Here is a 15,854-nt window from a genome sequence, read left to right on the forward strand (position 1 = left end):
TTCCCGCCGGCCGGGCCACGCCCCGACCACGCCCCGAGCTGCTGCGCACCACCGAGGGCGCCCCGCCCCATGTCGGCTGGACTCAGGATGCTCCCCGCCCAGAGTCGGCTCTGCTCTGGGTGTGCCCCGCCCCGCCCTGGGTTTGCTAAACTCTGGAAACGCTCCCGCTCCGGGTCTGCTCCAATCCGGTGCACCCTGCCCTGAGTCTGCTCCACTCTGGGTGCGTCCTGCCCCGTGTTTGCTCCACTTCGGGTGCATTCCGCCCGGAGCCCGCCCCGGCTCAGCATGCTCCCCGCCCGGTGTCTGCTCCACTCTGGGTGCACCCTGCCCTGTGTCTGCTCTGCTCCGGGTGCTCCCGTCCCCGGGGTGGTGGTTCTGCCCTGTCCTGCTGGGTTCTGCCAGCTGCTGATTCACTTTCCGGGTTCCACCCACCGATGCTCTTCCTAGCGGAATGCAAACGCCCGGACAAACCAGCTTCCCCAGGGGTTGGGTGGGCACAGGGCCTACTTCTCAGGCCATAGGCCACTCTGTGTGTTTTCCACTCTCTACAAGTTATCTTTTTGCTCTAAACCTCTCAGAGATGAAAACTTTTAAAGCCTTTGGTCCAGCCTCGTTAGCATCCTCCCCATCTTACAGGCCTAAAGAAGCCAGAGGACGCCGAGGCCCCTGAAACCCAGCCACACGAAGCCAGCCTTCTGTTGGCGAAAGACGTCCACAGCAGAGGCTAATCTCTTTAGTGAGCTTGCTCCCTAAACCCGGAGGCTGGTTTTCCTGTTTTGTTTGGTTGAAGCAAGGTCTTATACAATGCTGACTGACTGGCCTTGAACTCAGTGTGCAGCCTAAGCCAGCTTTCAACTTCGGATCCTCCGGCTTCCGCTTTCCAAGGGCTAGGATTGCAAGTGTGTGCCGCTGAACCAGGACTTAATAGTGTGTGGGTTGCGGCGGGGTCACGTGACCCAGACTGGCTTTGAACTTCTTGTTTTTTGTTTGTTTTTTTTTCTCCGCCTTTTGGCGAACGCTGGGATTACAAGCTTGTTCCATCCTACCATCCGAGAGCCCGCTCTTCCTTCCTTCCTTCCTTCCTTCCTTCCTTCCTTCCTTCCTTCCTTCCTTCCTTCCTTCCTTCCTCTTTTTATTTTTATTCTTAGGGCTTTGTCGTTGTTGTGTGCGCATGAGCACGTGCTTGAACCTGCGCTTGGGCAAGCCCAATGAACAGCCTCATCTGTCACTCCTCGGGTACTGTCCACCCTCACTGGCTTGGAACTCACCAAACAGGCTAGGCCAACTGGCCAGGAGACCCCAGGGAATCCTCTTTTTTTCCAGCCTCCCCACTGCTGAGAATACAAACACACATGGCCAACTTATTTAGGTGGGTCCTGGGATCTAACTCGGGTCCTCCAAAGAGTTAATAGGTAACCATTGAGAAGGGGGGTGTTGTGGTGCATGCTGTTTCCTCCAGACTGGATCCCTGCTCTCTGGAGTTAGGGCTACTGAGATCACCTGCTGGAGATGTCCCTTGGGAGGTGTGCGTGTGTGGTGTTACAAGGACCCCTCCTCTCCAGTGTTTATAAACTGTAAACAGTAGCTGTCTCTAAGTTTCATGGGGGGAGCAGGGACAACCTGAGTCCAGTGAGTGATGCCATTGTCTTGTGTTATGTGGTGGACCCATGTTACTGGGGCAGGCGGTGCCCGCCTCAGTTATGTTCCTGTAAGCAATCCCAGTAAACTCACTGGCTGACCAGGGTGGACCTGGATGGGGTAGATTCCTACTCTGTCAGAGCCCTGCCTGAGGTGAGTTGGTGCCTCCCTGTATCTCCCCAGGAGAAAGAACATAACGGGAAGAAATCTGGACACTGCCCTTTGGGTACAAGATTGGAAGAGGGGGTCATTTTCCCTCCTCTGGAGATTGCTAGGCTATAAGACTGAACACACGAGCATACACACACACACACACACACACACACACACACACACACACACGCACACACACGCATGTGCGCACACACAGCCAGTCCGTGGTAATTCTGTGCTGTAAGCCACACACCAGCACACCTTCCGCCTTGCCTCAGTCCTCACCAAAACCCTCACCCTTCCAGTGGAAGAAGCCAAAAAGCTCTCTGGCTTCTCTCCCGAGAGAGATCGTTGAAGGGTGTGTGTGTGTGTGTGTGTGTGTGTGTGTGTGTGTGTGTGTGTGTGTGTGTCCGTGTGTCCCCACTATGTCGCTGATCAGTAGACAGCTCTGCTCCTAAGAAAAGTGGTGGAGGATGGAGATCCGATCCAGCCAGCTCTTCTCTGAGTTACTCCATATTGTGTAAAGCAAACAGCCTCCTAGCTCGACCTTACCCTGAGTAACTCCATTTTACAAAGTAGCAGTTTGTTCCATTTTGAGGGTGAACTCTAAGGCAAAAGGACTCCAAATCCCACACAGGTAAACAATCGCCTAAGCCTGCAGGGGTGTCACGTAGGCTAAGCACTAGCTGACATTTCCATCTGCATGTGGCTTATTTATGTCCTACGCATAAGCTACTGGCCACTGTGCTGTAGACATCATGCCACGTGGCTAAGCCGGTCAGCGTGGATCCTGGGAACAGAGGTGTCTACATCAGGGCTTCTTAAACTCCTTCCACTCATGCCCCCTCTCACCTGAGACAGCTCTCTGTGACCCTGGGTGAGGATGTACACACAGTGTGTGATCAGGCAGCCGCGTTCACGTTCAGAGCTAGCCTGGGCAGCTTCCCATTGTCTTCTCCTCCTGTCTCCTTCTGAAGCACACTTCCCCAGACACTGGGGTCTCCTCCTCCGTCTCCTTCTGAAGCACACTTCCCCAGACACTGGAGTCTCCTCCTCTGTCTCCTTCTGAAGCAGCTTCCCCAGACACTGGGGTCTCCTCCTCTGTCTCCTTCTGAAGCAGCTTCCCCAGACACTGGGGTCTCCTCCTCTGTCTCCTTCTGAAGCACCTTCCCCAGACACTGGGGTCTCCTCCTCTGTCTCCTTCTGAAGCACACTTCCCCAGACACTGGGGTCTCCTCCTCTGTCTCCTTCTGAAGCACACTTCCCCAGACACTGGGGTCTCCTCCTCTGTCTCCTTCTGAAGCAGCTTCCCCAGACACTGGGGTCTCCTCCTCTGTCTCCTTCTGAAGCAGCTTCCCCAGACACTGGGTTCTCCTCCTCTGTCTCCTTCTGAAGCACACTTCCCCAGACACTGGGGTCTCCTCCTCTGTCTCCTTCTGAAGCAGCTTCCCCAGACACTGGGTTCTCCTCCTCTGTCTCCTTCTGAAGCACACTTTCCCAGACACTGGGGTCTCCTCCTCTGTCTCCTTCTGAAGCATGCTTCCCCAGACACTGGGTTCCCTCCCTTTCCCAGACACTACCCTCCCCCACTTTTCACACCACACTGGCTACTTACTAAATAAAGGACATGGTTCCTTTTTTCCAAGATTTACAGTTTGCCTGCTCTCTGCTTTTCTCAAACTCTAGTAAAAAACATCCTTGAACTTAAAAAAAAAAAACAAAAACAAAACCACTGTATAAATCGAACACCAGCTGATTGCAAATCAAATAAATTTATTTTAAAACAATTCTTTGGTTTACACATAATTTTAGAATTTATTAAAAATGAAAGTCATTTTGCATACTGAGGTGGTTGTGTTTATTTTTACACAAAGAATTAAATCTTGGCTGAATATTTGATAGGACAGAAAGTAGAACATTTTCAACATTTTTCAGAGTTGACTGATATTTTTATTTAATTTTTATTTTTTTTTAAATTTATTTATTATGTATACAATGTCCTGTCTGCATGTATGTCTGCAGGCCAGAAGAGGGCACCAGGACTCATTACAGACGGTTGTGAGCCACCATATGGTTGCTGGGAATTGAACTCAGGACCTCTGGAAGAGCAGCCAGTGCTCTTAACCTCTGAGCCATCTCTCCAGCCCCTTAATTTTTAAATTTTTAAAAAATTCTATTTTTATTTTATGTGTGTGAGTATTTTGCCTGCATGTATGTCTGTGTACCACAAACATGCCTGATGCCAGAAGAGGACGTTGGATCCCCGGAAACTGGAGTTACAATCAGGAGCTGCCATGTGAGTGCCAGGGAGCAAACCCCTGTCCTTTGGGAGAGCAACCACTACCCTTTACCTCTCAGCCCTCCCTGCAGCCCTCTGATACTTTGATTTTATAACTGCCAAAACAGAGACTGCCCTTTACAGAAATAACTAACACCAAACGGCACAGTCTGTTTAAGGCTATTTTAGAAATTGTTGGAAACTGTTCTAACCGCAAGCCAAATACCTTTTTTTTTAAAAAAAATGAAACTTGAGTCAAGTAGAGCAGCAATTGTGTGTGTGTGTGTGTGTGTGTGTGTGTGTGTGTGCATGTGTGCACACATGTGTGCATGGGCCTGTGGGTCTCTTAAAGTCGTGTGGTGTGACAGCCTGCTCAGTACAAATCACACACACTGTATGTTCAGAGCCACAGCTATGGTGAAGTCACATGATACAACAACTGGCCAGCACTGCCAGGAACATCTGGAGTCCGTTATGTGTTGGACTTTGAATTAATTTTTGGTCCCTGCATGTCCAAAACACTTACTGTGACCAAGTTTTTGCAGACCCCCCACGCAGTTACCTGACCCCAGCTCAGTTTCAGAAGCTGGGTTCTACGCCAGCACAGCGTGATTGACAGGTTATGGCACCAATGCAGCTCCCTGTCCGTCTGTCATCTGCATTTACTCCCCACAGTGTTCCCTATAGACCCAGGAATGGACTGAGGTTTTGGACTGTACTGCCTTTATCCTGGGCCCCCGGCCTCAGCTCCCTTTGTCTTTCACAGAGTGACAAGAATGTGTCTCTGTCCTTGGTGACACAGCTCGTGTCTCCAGACTGTCATTTTGGGAGGTGCATCATGTCAGCTGCCCTTCTACTGATGGGGCTCACTATGAATCTCTAACTAAAGGTTTCTATGGCCTTTATTAATTCACACCTAAATTAGCTATGAGTGTTAGGCCTAAAATGGTGATATTTCTGTTCTTTATTCTACAATCCTCAAGAGTTCAGTACTTTAAAAAATGTAATTATTTTTGTAATTATTTTTACTAATGTGTGTGTGTGTGTGTGCATGTGAGTCAGGGGTGTAGCCGAGGTTGGCCTTCTGCTCTCCTTCATTTTGGTGTCCACATTGTTTGGTGGATTGGTACCTCTCAGGCTAGCTCATGTTTCCCTGTACATGACCTCATCATGCCTAGTACAGGAAGATGCCCAATGGTCACTCCATGCCTCCACGGCCGGCGGTCATTCTTGTCACTGGAAGCAGAGGTAGCTTCTACCATGGAGCAGATGGAGGCAGAGACGCTCAGAGATGCAGTGGTCGGGGGTGAAGGGCTCCTTCTGCCCTGCTATGGTCCTCAGCTCCCCAGCCTCGTCCCTTCTGGACCCCTGGTGCTGCCCAGATGACTCTAGGCTCTGAGCTGCCCGGGTTGACTCTCTAGACAAAGCTCCCTAGGGTGTTCCGGTGATGCTGTGGAGTGGTGCCACGTCTCCATGCCTAGGTCTGGAGACTGCCTGGCTCATCCAGCCTTCTTTGTTCTGGTCCCAAAGAGAGAAGACGCTGGTGAATGGATCCTCCATCTCCATTTCCTCAGCCCGTGGGGGAGACAGTGATGGTCCAAAGCAAGGACCTTCCTGAAGAGCCTGAAGATGTGACCGGGATGGGGGGGGTGGTATGTTAGGTGGAGGGTATGAGGGGCTAGCTGTGACCTGCAGAGTCGTGCAGCCACGGCATGCCATACTCTCCTTCAGGCTTTCTTGGTTCAGCTGTCCTTGGCACTCTGGAGACGAGCAGAGGGAACCCTGTGCTCCGGGAACCTGTTGGTCCAAAAAAAAACCCCCGAGAGATATGTAGACAAGATCTTTTCCCAGTATGGTGTTCCAGGCAAGGTCTGTGGATGGGAAAGGAGTCGGTGAGGTGTATTGTACGGTCCCTGCTGACCAACGCACTCTGGTACTTTATGGTCCCTGCTGATCAATGCGATCTGGAGAACAGACCCCGCAACCCCCGTGATAGCCTTGAGATCTGTCTCCTCCCCTTTCCTGCCCATCCTCTAACTGTGGAGATGGAGGCCTGGAGAGGTATCGCTGCCCTGAGTCAGACATCACAGGGAACTGACCAGGCTACCCCAACGGTTTGCCTTGGCATCCAGGCTTCTTGGATAGCGAGGAAAATACCCAAGAAGAGGGTGATATGGGCTTCAGTGATGTGCCGTCTGTAAGTGGCTGTGCTTGTAGGCTTGGGGACCAGTTCAGGGCCCCCGGTCCCATGTCCCAGGAGACGGGTTAGAGAAGTCTTTATGAGTCTCTCCAGTGTGCACAAGTGAGCCACCTGCAGCTCTACTTGGTCCTAGTTTTTGTTTTTAGTTTTAATTATGTGTGTTTATATATATATATATATATACACAGACACAGACACAGACACAGACACAGACACAGACACACACACACACACACACACACACACACACACACACACACACACACACACATTCAGGTGCCTGTGGAGACCAGAGAGGGCATTGGATTTGGATTCCTTGGAGCTAGAGTTACAGGTGGCCACATGGGTGCTGGACGTGGAACCTAGGTCCTCTGCGAGTGCTTTTAGCGGCTGAGCCATCTCTCCAGCCCCAGTCTTGACTTCTCTTTCTCTCTTCTAGACTCTCACTGGGACAGAAATAGCTCTCTGGGAGGTGGAGGTGGTGATGGGTAGAGTGACGTACAGCATGCTCATACCAGAAACACAGGCTGCACCTGTACCGAGCCCCTAAGGGTTCCTTCTGTACCCGTCCAACTCAAGGTCATGTGATATGGCTACAGTATGACCTTGACGCCTGACTGCACTCACTGGTGACTTTTGCGCCTAGCTCTGTGATCTCGGATCGGTCAGGACACCCCGCTTTGACCTTAGACTCCCAGAAAGAAGGCTGCAGCCTTCCGGTCAGATCCCAAGGCTGTGTGTTACCAGCTCACCTTGCTTCCTCCCAATGCATGAAGTCAGGCCGAGATGCCCCCGACAGACAGACAGACAGACAGACGACAGAGGCAGGAGCTGTGAGAAACCTCATGGTTATAAGGTTAGACTGAACCCGTCAGACATGCTCTGGCCTTAATACTGGGTTCTCTTTCCAGCATCCCTGGGTCCTGAGCTGGAAGGGCTGAGGTTCTGTGATCCTGGAATGTTTCTGGAATCCTCCTTCTGTCCCATGTGGGACTGAGCCAAGAGTACCCATGCTCCGAGGGCTGTCTGGGCTTGGTCCAGTCCATACCCACCTGCTGCGGTCCACCCTGAGATCTCTACACGGGCTGCAGCTCATCCTCCGGCTTCTTCTTCCGCGTGCCTTCCAAGAAGAAGAAGTCCATGTGCGTGAGGGCTCTCCCCAGGGGCGTGTCCACCCTGCTGCCCACCTCCCGGCTCGTGGAGCTGGGGAGTGTGTCTGAGAAGAAGGGCACATCGGTAGGCAGCTCCTCAGGCTCCTTCTTATTTCCCTGAGGAGAGGAGACATCTCAGGTCACGGGTACCGTGGGAAAATGAAGAACCTGTGCACTGTGTTTGAGGTGTTCTTTGGATGCTCACATCCCGGTTTGGAGCTGGAGCCCAGAATGGGAGCCAGAAAGGGTCTTGACAACATCCACTTCGGGCAGGGTGGAGGGTCGACTGGAGACACAGACTCAGAGCGTTTACTCAAGTCCATTCTCCTTAGGGGACTTGGGGCACACATTCCTCTGGAGTTGAGCCGACTCCTCAACTAGGCAAGAAGTCTCAGCAGCAAATCAGCCACTTGTTTTTGTTGTTTTGTTTTTGAGACAAGGCCTCACTCGGCAGCCCTGGCTGGCCTACTACTTGCTTTAAGGAACAGGCTGGTTTGGACAATACAGAGATGCGCCTGCCTCTGCCTCTCCCAGAGTGCTGGGAGTAATGTGTGCAGATACCGGCTCCTGGTTTATTTTTAGTAAAACTCGCAGGGCTGGAGAGGTGGCTTAGCCTCTAAACACCAAGCGTTCAGTTCTCAGCACCCACATCATGAACAGCCATCCCTCCAGCTTCCCCTTTCTCTCCTACAACTGCGTATACAAACATACACACAGAAATACACTCACACAGACATACCAAAAAGTGTGTGTGAGTGTGAGTGTGTGTGTGATATCTTTAATAAAATCAACCAACTGGGTAATTTTTTTCTAAATGTTCTATATAAATATTTTCTTAATGTTCTATATAAATATTTTCTTTTCCATTAGACCTTGAATTACTTAAACAATACTGTTCTATTCCTCACTCCGGCACAGAGCAAAGAGTAGGTACTCAATAAATTCAGTTAAAAGAAGAAAGATATTCATGCTGCAAACAGTTTTCTGGAGGGTGAGTGCTGCCTTACCAAAGGGTCGTAGTCTTTCAGGAAACCCCAGTTCTCAGCCCTGGAAAGGAAAACATAAAAACGTGAGTGAGTTTTTTTTTTTTCTTTTTTTTCTGGAATATTCTGAAGATTGACTTTCACCATATCTTTAAGTCTTTATATCGCCATGGAGGAGTTCAAATGCTGTGTAACCATGATAAATGCCAAGTGCCCGCATTGTGTTTATGGAGCAGCCCACAGAGCGACCTGTGGCTTTTTCTATCTTGTTCTTGTAATTTCCACAAATTCTTCTTACCGCAAATGTGTTTAACACTTTAAGTTTACAGTTTCTTTATTTATTCATTTGTCTGTTTTAGTCCAGGTTAGTTTAGAACTCATTATGTAGCTGAGGATGACCTTGCCTTGGCCTGGAACTTTCTATGTAGACCAGGTTGGCTTTGAACTCACAGAGATCTGCCTGCCTCTGCCTCCCAAGTGCCGGGATTAAAGCTGTACACTGCCACCCTTGGCAACCTTGAACTTCTGATCCTCCTGTCTCAACCTTGCCAATGCTGGGATTACAGGCTTGAGCCATCACCATTTGTGATGGTCTGAATGAGGATGGTCCTGCGGGTTTATGTGTTTGAATGCCTGATTCCTAGTTGGTAGAACTGTTTGGAAAGGATTAGGACATATGGACTGGTTGGAGGAGGTGTGTCAGTGGGTCAGGCTTTGAGGCTTAAAAAGCCCATGCCATTCCCAGTTGGCTTTTGAATACGGATGTGAGATCTCAGCTACTGCTCCAATGCCATGTCTGCCTGCCTGGTGCCATGCTCTCTGTTATGATGGCCACAGACTCTAGTCCTCTGGAACCAAGAGCCCCAAATCAAACACTCTTTTATAAGCTGCCTTAGTTATGGCGTTTTGTTTTGTTTTTAAAAGATTGATTTATTTATTGTGTATACAGTGTTCTGTCTGCACGTGTCCTTGCAGGCCAGAAGAGGGCACCAGAGCTCATTACAGGTCGTTGTGAGTCACCACGTGGGTGCTAGGAATTGAACTCAGGACCTCTGGAAGAGCAGTCAGTGCTCTTCACCACTAAGCCATCTCTCCAGCCACAGTCATGGTGTTTTATCACAGCAATAGAAATGTAACTAAAACACTGTGTTAGGCCTCAATTTTACATATTAAGAGTTTGTAAAGAATTTATGTGTAATGTGTACAATTGTCTGTATGTGCAACATGTATGTGTGCAGTACCTACAGAAGCCAGAGGAGGGCGCCAGATTCCTTAGAACTGGAGTTACAGGCAGTTCTGAGATGCTAGGTGGGGTGCTAGGGAACTGAACCTGGGTCTTCTGCAAGAAGAACAAGTGATCCTAACCATTGAGGCATCTCTGTAGTATCAAGTTTACTTTCGTCTTTTATTTTTTTTATTTTTGTTTTTCTTTCTTTTCTTTTTATTTATTCATTTTTGGTTTTTCAAGACAGGGTTTCTCAGTGTAGCCCTGGCTGTCCTGGAATGTGCTCTGTACACCAGGCTGTCTTTGAACTCAGAGATCTGCCTGCCTCTGCCTCCTGAGTTTTGGGATTAAAGCTGTGCATCACACTGCCCAGCTAAGTCTACATATATTTTAATGAAGCCATTTTGGGGGGTTCAAAGGGGTTGGGAGTGTTTTTTTTTCCAAGTTGCCTGTTCCATGCAGACTTTTACCCCACTTCCTGTTTTCGGGCCATGTTGAGGGGGCTAGGGGAGGTGAATGGCCTGTATCTGTGCTTCTCTGCTCCCACACCACAACCAATGCAGAAGACAGGTGATGTCAGGTAGTCACAGGGAAATCCCGGGTAGCCTGAAAGCAATTCTATAGCTATAACGTCAGGCACAGTTGAGCACGCTCCAACTCCATTTCTATCTCCCTAGAGACAGCGGCAGATTGTACAGTTTTGGGGTGCTACTCCAATACTATTGCCAGTTGCCAGCCTAGGCTTGTGCTTCTGACCACCTAATGGGGGCTGCAGGGAGGCACCAAAAACAACCAATGAGCATCAGCAGTGGAGAAACTGGAATCCTGGCACACTGTTAATGGAAATGCAAAGTGGTGCCGCCATTATGAAAAACAGTGTGATAGCCCCTATAGACAAAAATAGAGCTGGTTTCTGATTCCACTTCTGAATATTTATCTGAAAAGTGGGAAGTCAGATCTTGAAGAGAAATCTGCTCTCCCGTGTTCGCTGTGACGCACGTAACAACAGTCAAAATGTGGAAACGGTGAGAAGTGAAATGGATTTTAAAAAATGTGGTATATCCATGCAACAGAATATTGCTCTGCCTCGAATAAGGGAATTCTGACATTTGCTTATGTGGACGAATTCTGTGGCAGAGTGCCTGCATCCTATACAAAGCCTTGAGTTTGCCGGCCAGCCTAAAAGAGGGGAGAAGAGAAGCTGGAGCGCGACCATGTGCAAAGCTCAGGACAGCGTGTGCAAAGCTCAGGACAGCGTGTGCAAAGCTCAGGACAGCGTGTGCAAAGCTCAGGACAGCGTGTGCCTTTGGAAAACCTTCATCTAGACTTTCACAGCTGCTCGGCTGCTCGTTCTCAGCCATCTTCCTCCCCTCTGTTCTCCAGCTACTCCGCATAGTTCCATTTTGTCTTCCAAACTCCAAACTCACACTGGGCATACAGCTCAGAGGCTGTCCTTGCGCAGCTTACCTGCTTCTCTTGGAATCCTGGAAGGGAGGTCCCCTTGAACCCGGGCCAAACCCACCCAGCTTCCCCTGGCAGCCCACAAAGGCTCATGTGGTATCCTTCCTTGAATGAAAGCACGAAGGAGGGCCCCCACCCCCAGCCCCAGGCCAGCATCCCTCCCATCTAGCCTGCCACGTCCAGCTGGAGAGATTGCTGTGAGATGGGAGATGGGACCAGAGCCCTCTCTCTGTCTATATTCCCAGCCCCCTGCTGGGACTGAGGCCCTGGGGTCTTGTGGCTGCTTCAGACCCAATCTGGGCCTGATTCTCTTTTACCCAGCACCTTCTCAGACTCCAAGGCAGGTGGGGGTGTGGGAAGCCTAGGGCAGAAGGGAGGCAGGGGCAGGACACTCACCAACGCCGCTGGCCTCGCTCCTCGGCTTCCACAAGCTCCCTCCACAGCTGGTCCTGCTGCACACCCAGGGCTGAGGTACCCTGGCAGCCACCAGCAAGAAGACCCCTGCTTGCTGCGGGGCCACCTTGGGCCCTGGAAACTGAGGCAAGAGGCCTGGTAGAGGGCAATCGGTACCCGGATGATGTGGTTTTGGGGAGCCCAGCGTGTTGGCTGTCCATGGGGCACTGGAGAGAGCGGGAGAGGGAGAGAAGAGAGAAAAGAGAGAGACTGATGGAGACTCTCGTCTTAACCCAGGAAAGCCTGCACAAGGTCCCCCTACATCGTCCCGGACCGGATACCGAGCTCTGAGTGACTGAAGGGACAGAAACTCTCCAGGCTGGGGCAGCATCTGTGCCCAGCTGTGTTTTCCGGTCCTGCCTGTGTTGACTGTCGCCCGGGGAACAGGCGGCTCCCGAGTGCACATGGGAAGGGGCGGACCCCGCTGAGTGCTTGCTGAGGACATCTGAGCCCCTCGGTGGGGTGTTGACTGTCTTGTGCTTTGCCCAGCTCCTCCCCTGGGCCGGAGGGCGGGACAGTGTCGCTGGGTCCCCCAGTAGGCGGTGCTCCGGAGAGCTGCGTGGGCAGGTGAGCGGGAGCACGATCCTGTGCTGCCCCCTGGTGGACACCGCAGGCTCCCAGGGGAGGCAGCCCCTTGACCGGCAGGCCAAGGGAGGTGAGGTGCAGGAAGACATCTTATCAATTGTCTTAGTTAGGATTTCTATTGCTGCGATTAAACACCATATCCAAAATAACTTGAGGAGGAAAGGGTTTATCTGGCTTACACTGCCACATCATAGTCTATCACTGAAGGAAGTCAGGACAGGAGCTGATGCAGAGGCCATGGAGAGGGGCTTGCTCAGCCTGCTTTCTTACAGAACCCAGGACCAGCAGCCCAGGGCTGGCACCACCCACAATGGGCTGGGCCCTCCCCCATCAATCACTGATTAAGAAAATGCCCTACAGCTGGATCTTATGGAGGCATTTTTCTCAGATGAGGTTCCTTCCTTTCAGATGACTCTAGCTTGTGTCAAATTGACATAAAACTAGCCAGGACACCAGTGTATGTTCCTCCTGAAAGCCCAGAGAGCCCACGGAGCCCTGTCATTGATCTGGCCAACCACCCCGGGGGCAGCATTTGTAGGCATACGCTCTACCACTGAGTCACACTCCAGTCCAGAAGGAAGGCTTTCCAAAGCCCAGTCTGCAGGTAAGAATCCAACAGTGACGGTCCAGGTGGCCTTGAGTTTAGCTCGTCATAAAAGGAACACTGAGGACTTAAGGGTAGGAGTCCTGGTATGGATCCCACTTCAGTTTCTCCTCTTACCCCAAGAAGTCCAGCTCCCTCAGTGGCACCATTAGCTTTTTTTCCAACTCAGCCACACTCAGACACTTCCATCACTTCTGGTCCAGGCATGGTGCCCTTCTTCCACACTGCCATGGTGCTTCCTGGGAGGGTTTGTTGATAGACCCCCTCATTCCTTCCCTGATACTCCGTGCCTGACTCCTGTTAGGTAAGGTGCTCCTTCCTTGCACCGCCTGGAGAGAACAGAAACAACCAAGTGTAGACAGAGGTGCTGAAGTGGAGGGATGCTTTGGTGCCTGGGGCTCAGCCAAGAGGTGGCGCCTGGATGACTCTCCTAGCTTCAGCTCCGATGCTGTGGAGCAGCTTGCTCTAGGGTCGGCAAGCTCCTTAAGACAGGAAGTAAACAACTCAAAATAGCTTCAGGAAGTCCCTGAAACTGACCAGACTCACTAGGCTCCGCCTTTCCCCACAGTAAACAGTAGCGGGTGCTGAGAGGATCCATTCTCAGAGGAGCCAAGCTGCAAAGGAGACTCTGAGACCAGTCAAGGGGCCTGGAAGGAACCAGAGGCCACCAGAGCTGCCTGAAAGAGACTCAAACCAACCGAGGCACCTGGAATACACACTCTCCAACCTGTTGAGCTGCCTGCGGGCTGTGTGGTGGGCTGCAGGTCCCCAGCTTTTGCGAGCTGTCATTTGTGCTGGGGCAGGCTTTGGTGATGCAGCTGTCTTTGAATCACTCTCTCCGTAAGTAACCCCTCACCCATCGTCCCTTAAGTAACCCCACTAAAACTCAGCGGTTCACCTAGTTAGGCTTTTAATGGTATCCATACTTTGGTCTGTTGTGGGCTCCCAGTCTGAGGTGAATAGATGTGTTGTGGTAGTTTGAATGTCATCGGCCCCCATAAACTCACAGGGAGTGGTGCTATTAGGAGATGTGGACTTGTTGGAGGAAGTTAGTCATTGTGGGGGTGGGCTTTGAGGTCTCCTATACTCAAGCTATGCCCAGTGTCACAGTCTGCTTCCTGTTGCCTGTAGGACATAGGACTCTCAGCTCCTTCTCCAGCACCATGTCTGCCTGCACACTGCCATGTCCCACCATGATGATAATGGATGGAACCTCTGAAACTGTAAGTCACCCAATTAAATGTTTTCCTTTGGAAGAGTTGCTGTGGTCATGGTGTCTCTTCACAGCACTAGAAACCCTAAGACAAGTGTATTGCGTCTCCCCAGGAAAAGTTTGTTATGAAAGAGGTAGCAGGGTTTGGTCTTCTCAGATGAGAAGAATTTTGCCCATGAGCAGACTGGGGAGTGTAAAATCTCCAGCGAAAGGAAGCACAGTCCAGACCTGGAGGTCGGATGTGGATGCAGCCAAATACAGGGATGTTTTGGGAGTTTACTCTGCACAGAGGGGGTGCTGATGAGTTGTAAGCATCAAAGTGAATGCAGAGTTGGAACCAACAGGACAGGGACAAGAGACAAGTGAGGCTGTCATCGCTGTGACCCCTAGGAAGGGTGGGCTCTGGCTGAGATAAATGTAGGGAGGCCCAGTGGGCCAGGGCAGGAAGGACTCCAGCCAACCGGGGCCAGGCAGACATGGCTCTGGCAGGCCCTGTCCTTCTCCCCGATATCCTCTGCCTTGCTAAAATCTCTTAGATTCCCTGTTTGGCTACTTCCTCCTGGGGCTGACTACCAACATCAGCTATCAGACTATTGAGGTCTAGCGATCCAAAGCTCTCCTTTGGCTCACCTAATTAACACGCTCGATTAAAATTAGACACCTCATCCTAACACTGGATTTCCCCTTTCCCTTTATCAACTGCCATTTTCCTACGGGCCACATCTGTCTCCTCTCTATCCAGAGGCAGTCCTTTGTCCCACCGGGACAAATATCCCTCCCCACAGTCCCTTGTTCCCTTCCTGTTTGCTCTCGTCCTCTATCTCCTGTCTCTGTCCCTTATCCCTGCCCTCTGTCCCTTTGAGGCAAATAAATCTTTATGCCGAGAATGTGGTCTTGGGGGTCCTGGGTTGTACTTTTCCTTTCGGGAAGGATCTTACATATCATCTTTTGGTGTTGGCATGAGGAAGGGGCTGAGGTGAGTGTGGTGTTCTGGGGAGCACAGTGTAGGGTAAAAAGCCTGAGCTCAGTTCTGGGGCTTGAAATCCCACCAATCCCTGAGCTCAAAATCCAACCAATCCCCTAACTCACCTCAAGCTCAGGACTTGAAATCCCACCAATTCCTACCCTGGAAATCTCCACCCTGGAAAAAAAAAATCCGCCCCGAAGAAACCCTGTATAAACCGGCCTCCCACTCAGTTCTCTACTGCTTCTCTCCTGAGCAGAGGCAGCCCCCACCCCCCGGTGTTTTTCCCAATAAAACTTGTGTGAGGTTTGTTGTGCGGTGTGGCTTTGTGGTATTTCTTGGCTCCAGACCGCCAGGATCCCTTTCCTCTCAGAGTTGTGACGTTTACACATGGGTTTAAATGGAGTGATGTGGGGGCTGGAGAGATGGCTCAGAGGTTAAGAGCACTGGCTGTTTTTCCAGAGGTCCTGAGTTCAATTCCCAGCAACCACATGGTGGCTCACAACCATCTGTAATAAGACCTGGCTCCCTCTTCTGGCCTGCAGGTATACATGTTTGTATACTGTATGTATACATCATAAATACATCTTTAAAAAAAAGTGGAGTGATGAGTTGTGACACTTCCTCCTGCCATTTGTCTTTGCTCCGGTAACTGCACAGGTTTTCATGGATGCTCTTGAGTCTGAGGTGGCAGCTGTGTCCTTACATAGTGTTGTGAGGATGGGTCCCCACCATGTTAGATGTCAGAGTGCATCTGGGAACCGCATGTTCCACAGCAGCTCGACTTCCTTGCAGCCGGGGAGCTTCTTTCTTTCTTCCTTCCTTCCTTCCTTCTTTCCTTCCTTCCTTCCTTCCTTCCTTCCTTTCTTTCTTTCTTTCTTTCTTTCTTTCTTTCTTTCTTTCTTTCTTTCATTCTTTCTTTGGAGACAAGGTTTTTCTACGTAGC

At 50.8% G+C, this 15,854-nt stretch overlaps 1 protein-coding gene across 2 annotated transcripts; it reads right to left on the reverse strand.

The window, feature by feature from the left end:
- Positions 1-4,407: 4,407 nt before the first annotated feature.
- Positions 4,408-11,703, reverse strand: C22H2orf50 (chromosome 22 C2orf50 homolog). 2 transcript variants are annotated; one of them, XM_059248584.1, is made up of 3 exons: positions 11,486-11,703; positions 7,302-7,537; positions 4,408-5,856 (listed from the first exon to the last, which is right to left on the reverse strand). In XM_059248584.1, the coding sequence occupies exons 1-3, from the start codon at positions 11,701-11,703 to the stop codon at positions 5,501-5,503; spliced, it is 810 nt and encodes a 269-aa protein (XP_059104567.1). In that variant the 3' UTR covers positions 4,408-5,500. The 2 variants fall into 2 exon arrangements, with proteins under 2 accessions (XP_059104567.1, XP_059104568.1); XM_059248585.1 differs by lacking the exon at positions 4,408-5,856 and adding an exon at positions 8,428-8,467 and having other exon boundaries at positions 7,346-7,537.
- Between the last annotated feature and the right edge of the window lie 4,151 nt (positions 11,704-15,854).

The sequence above is a fragment of the Peromyscus eremicus genome, chromosome 22 (genome assembly GCF_949786415.1).
Source record: "Peromyscus eremicus chromosome 22, PerEre_H2_v1, whole genome shotgun sequence".
NCBI lineage: Eukaryota > Metazoa > Chordata > Mammalia > Rodentia > Cricetidae > Peromyscus > Peromyscus eremicus.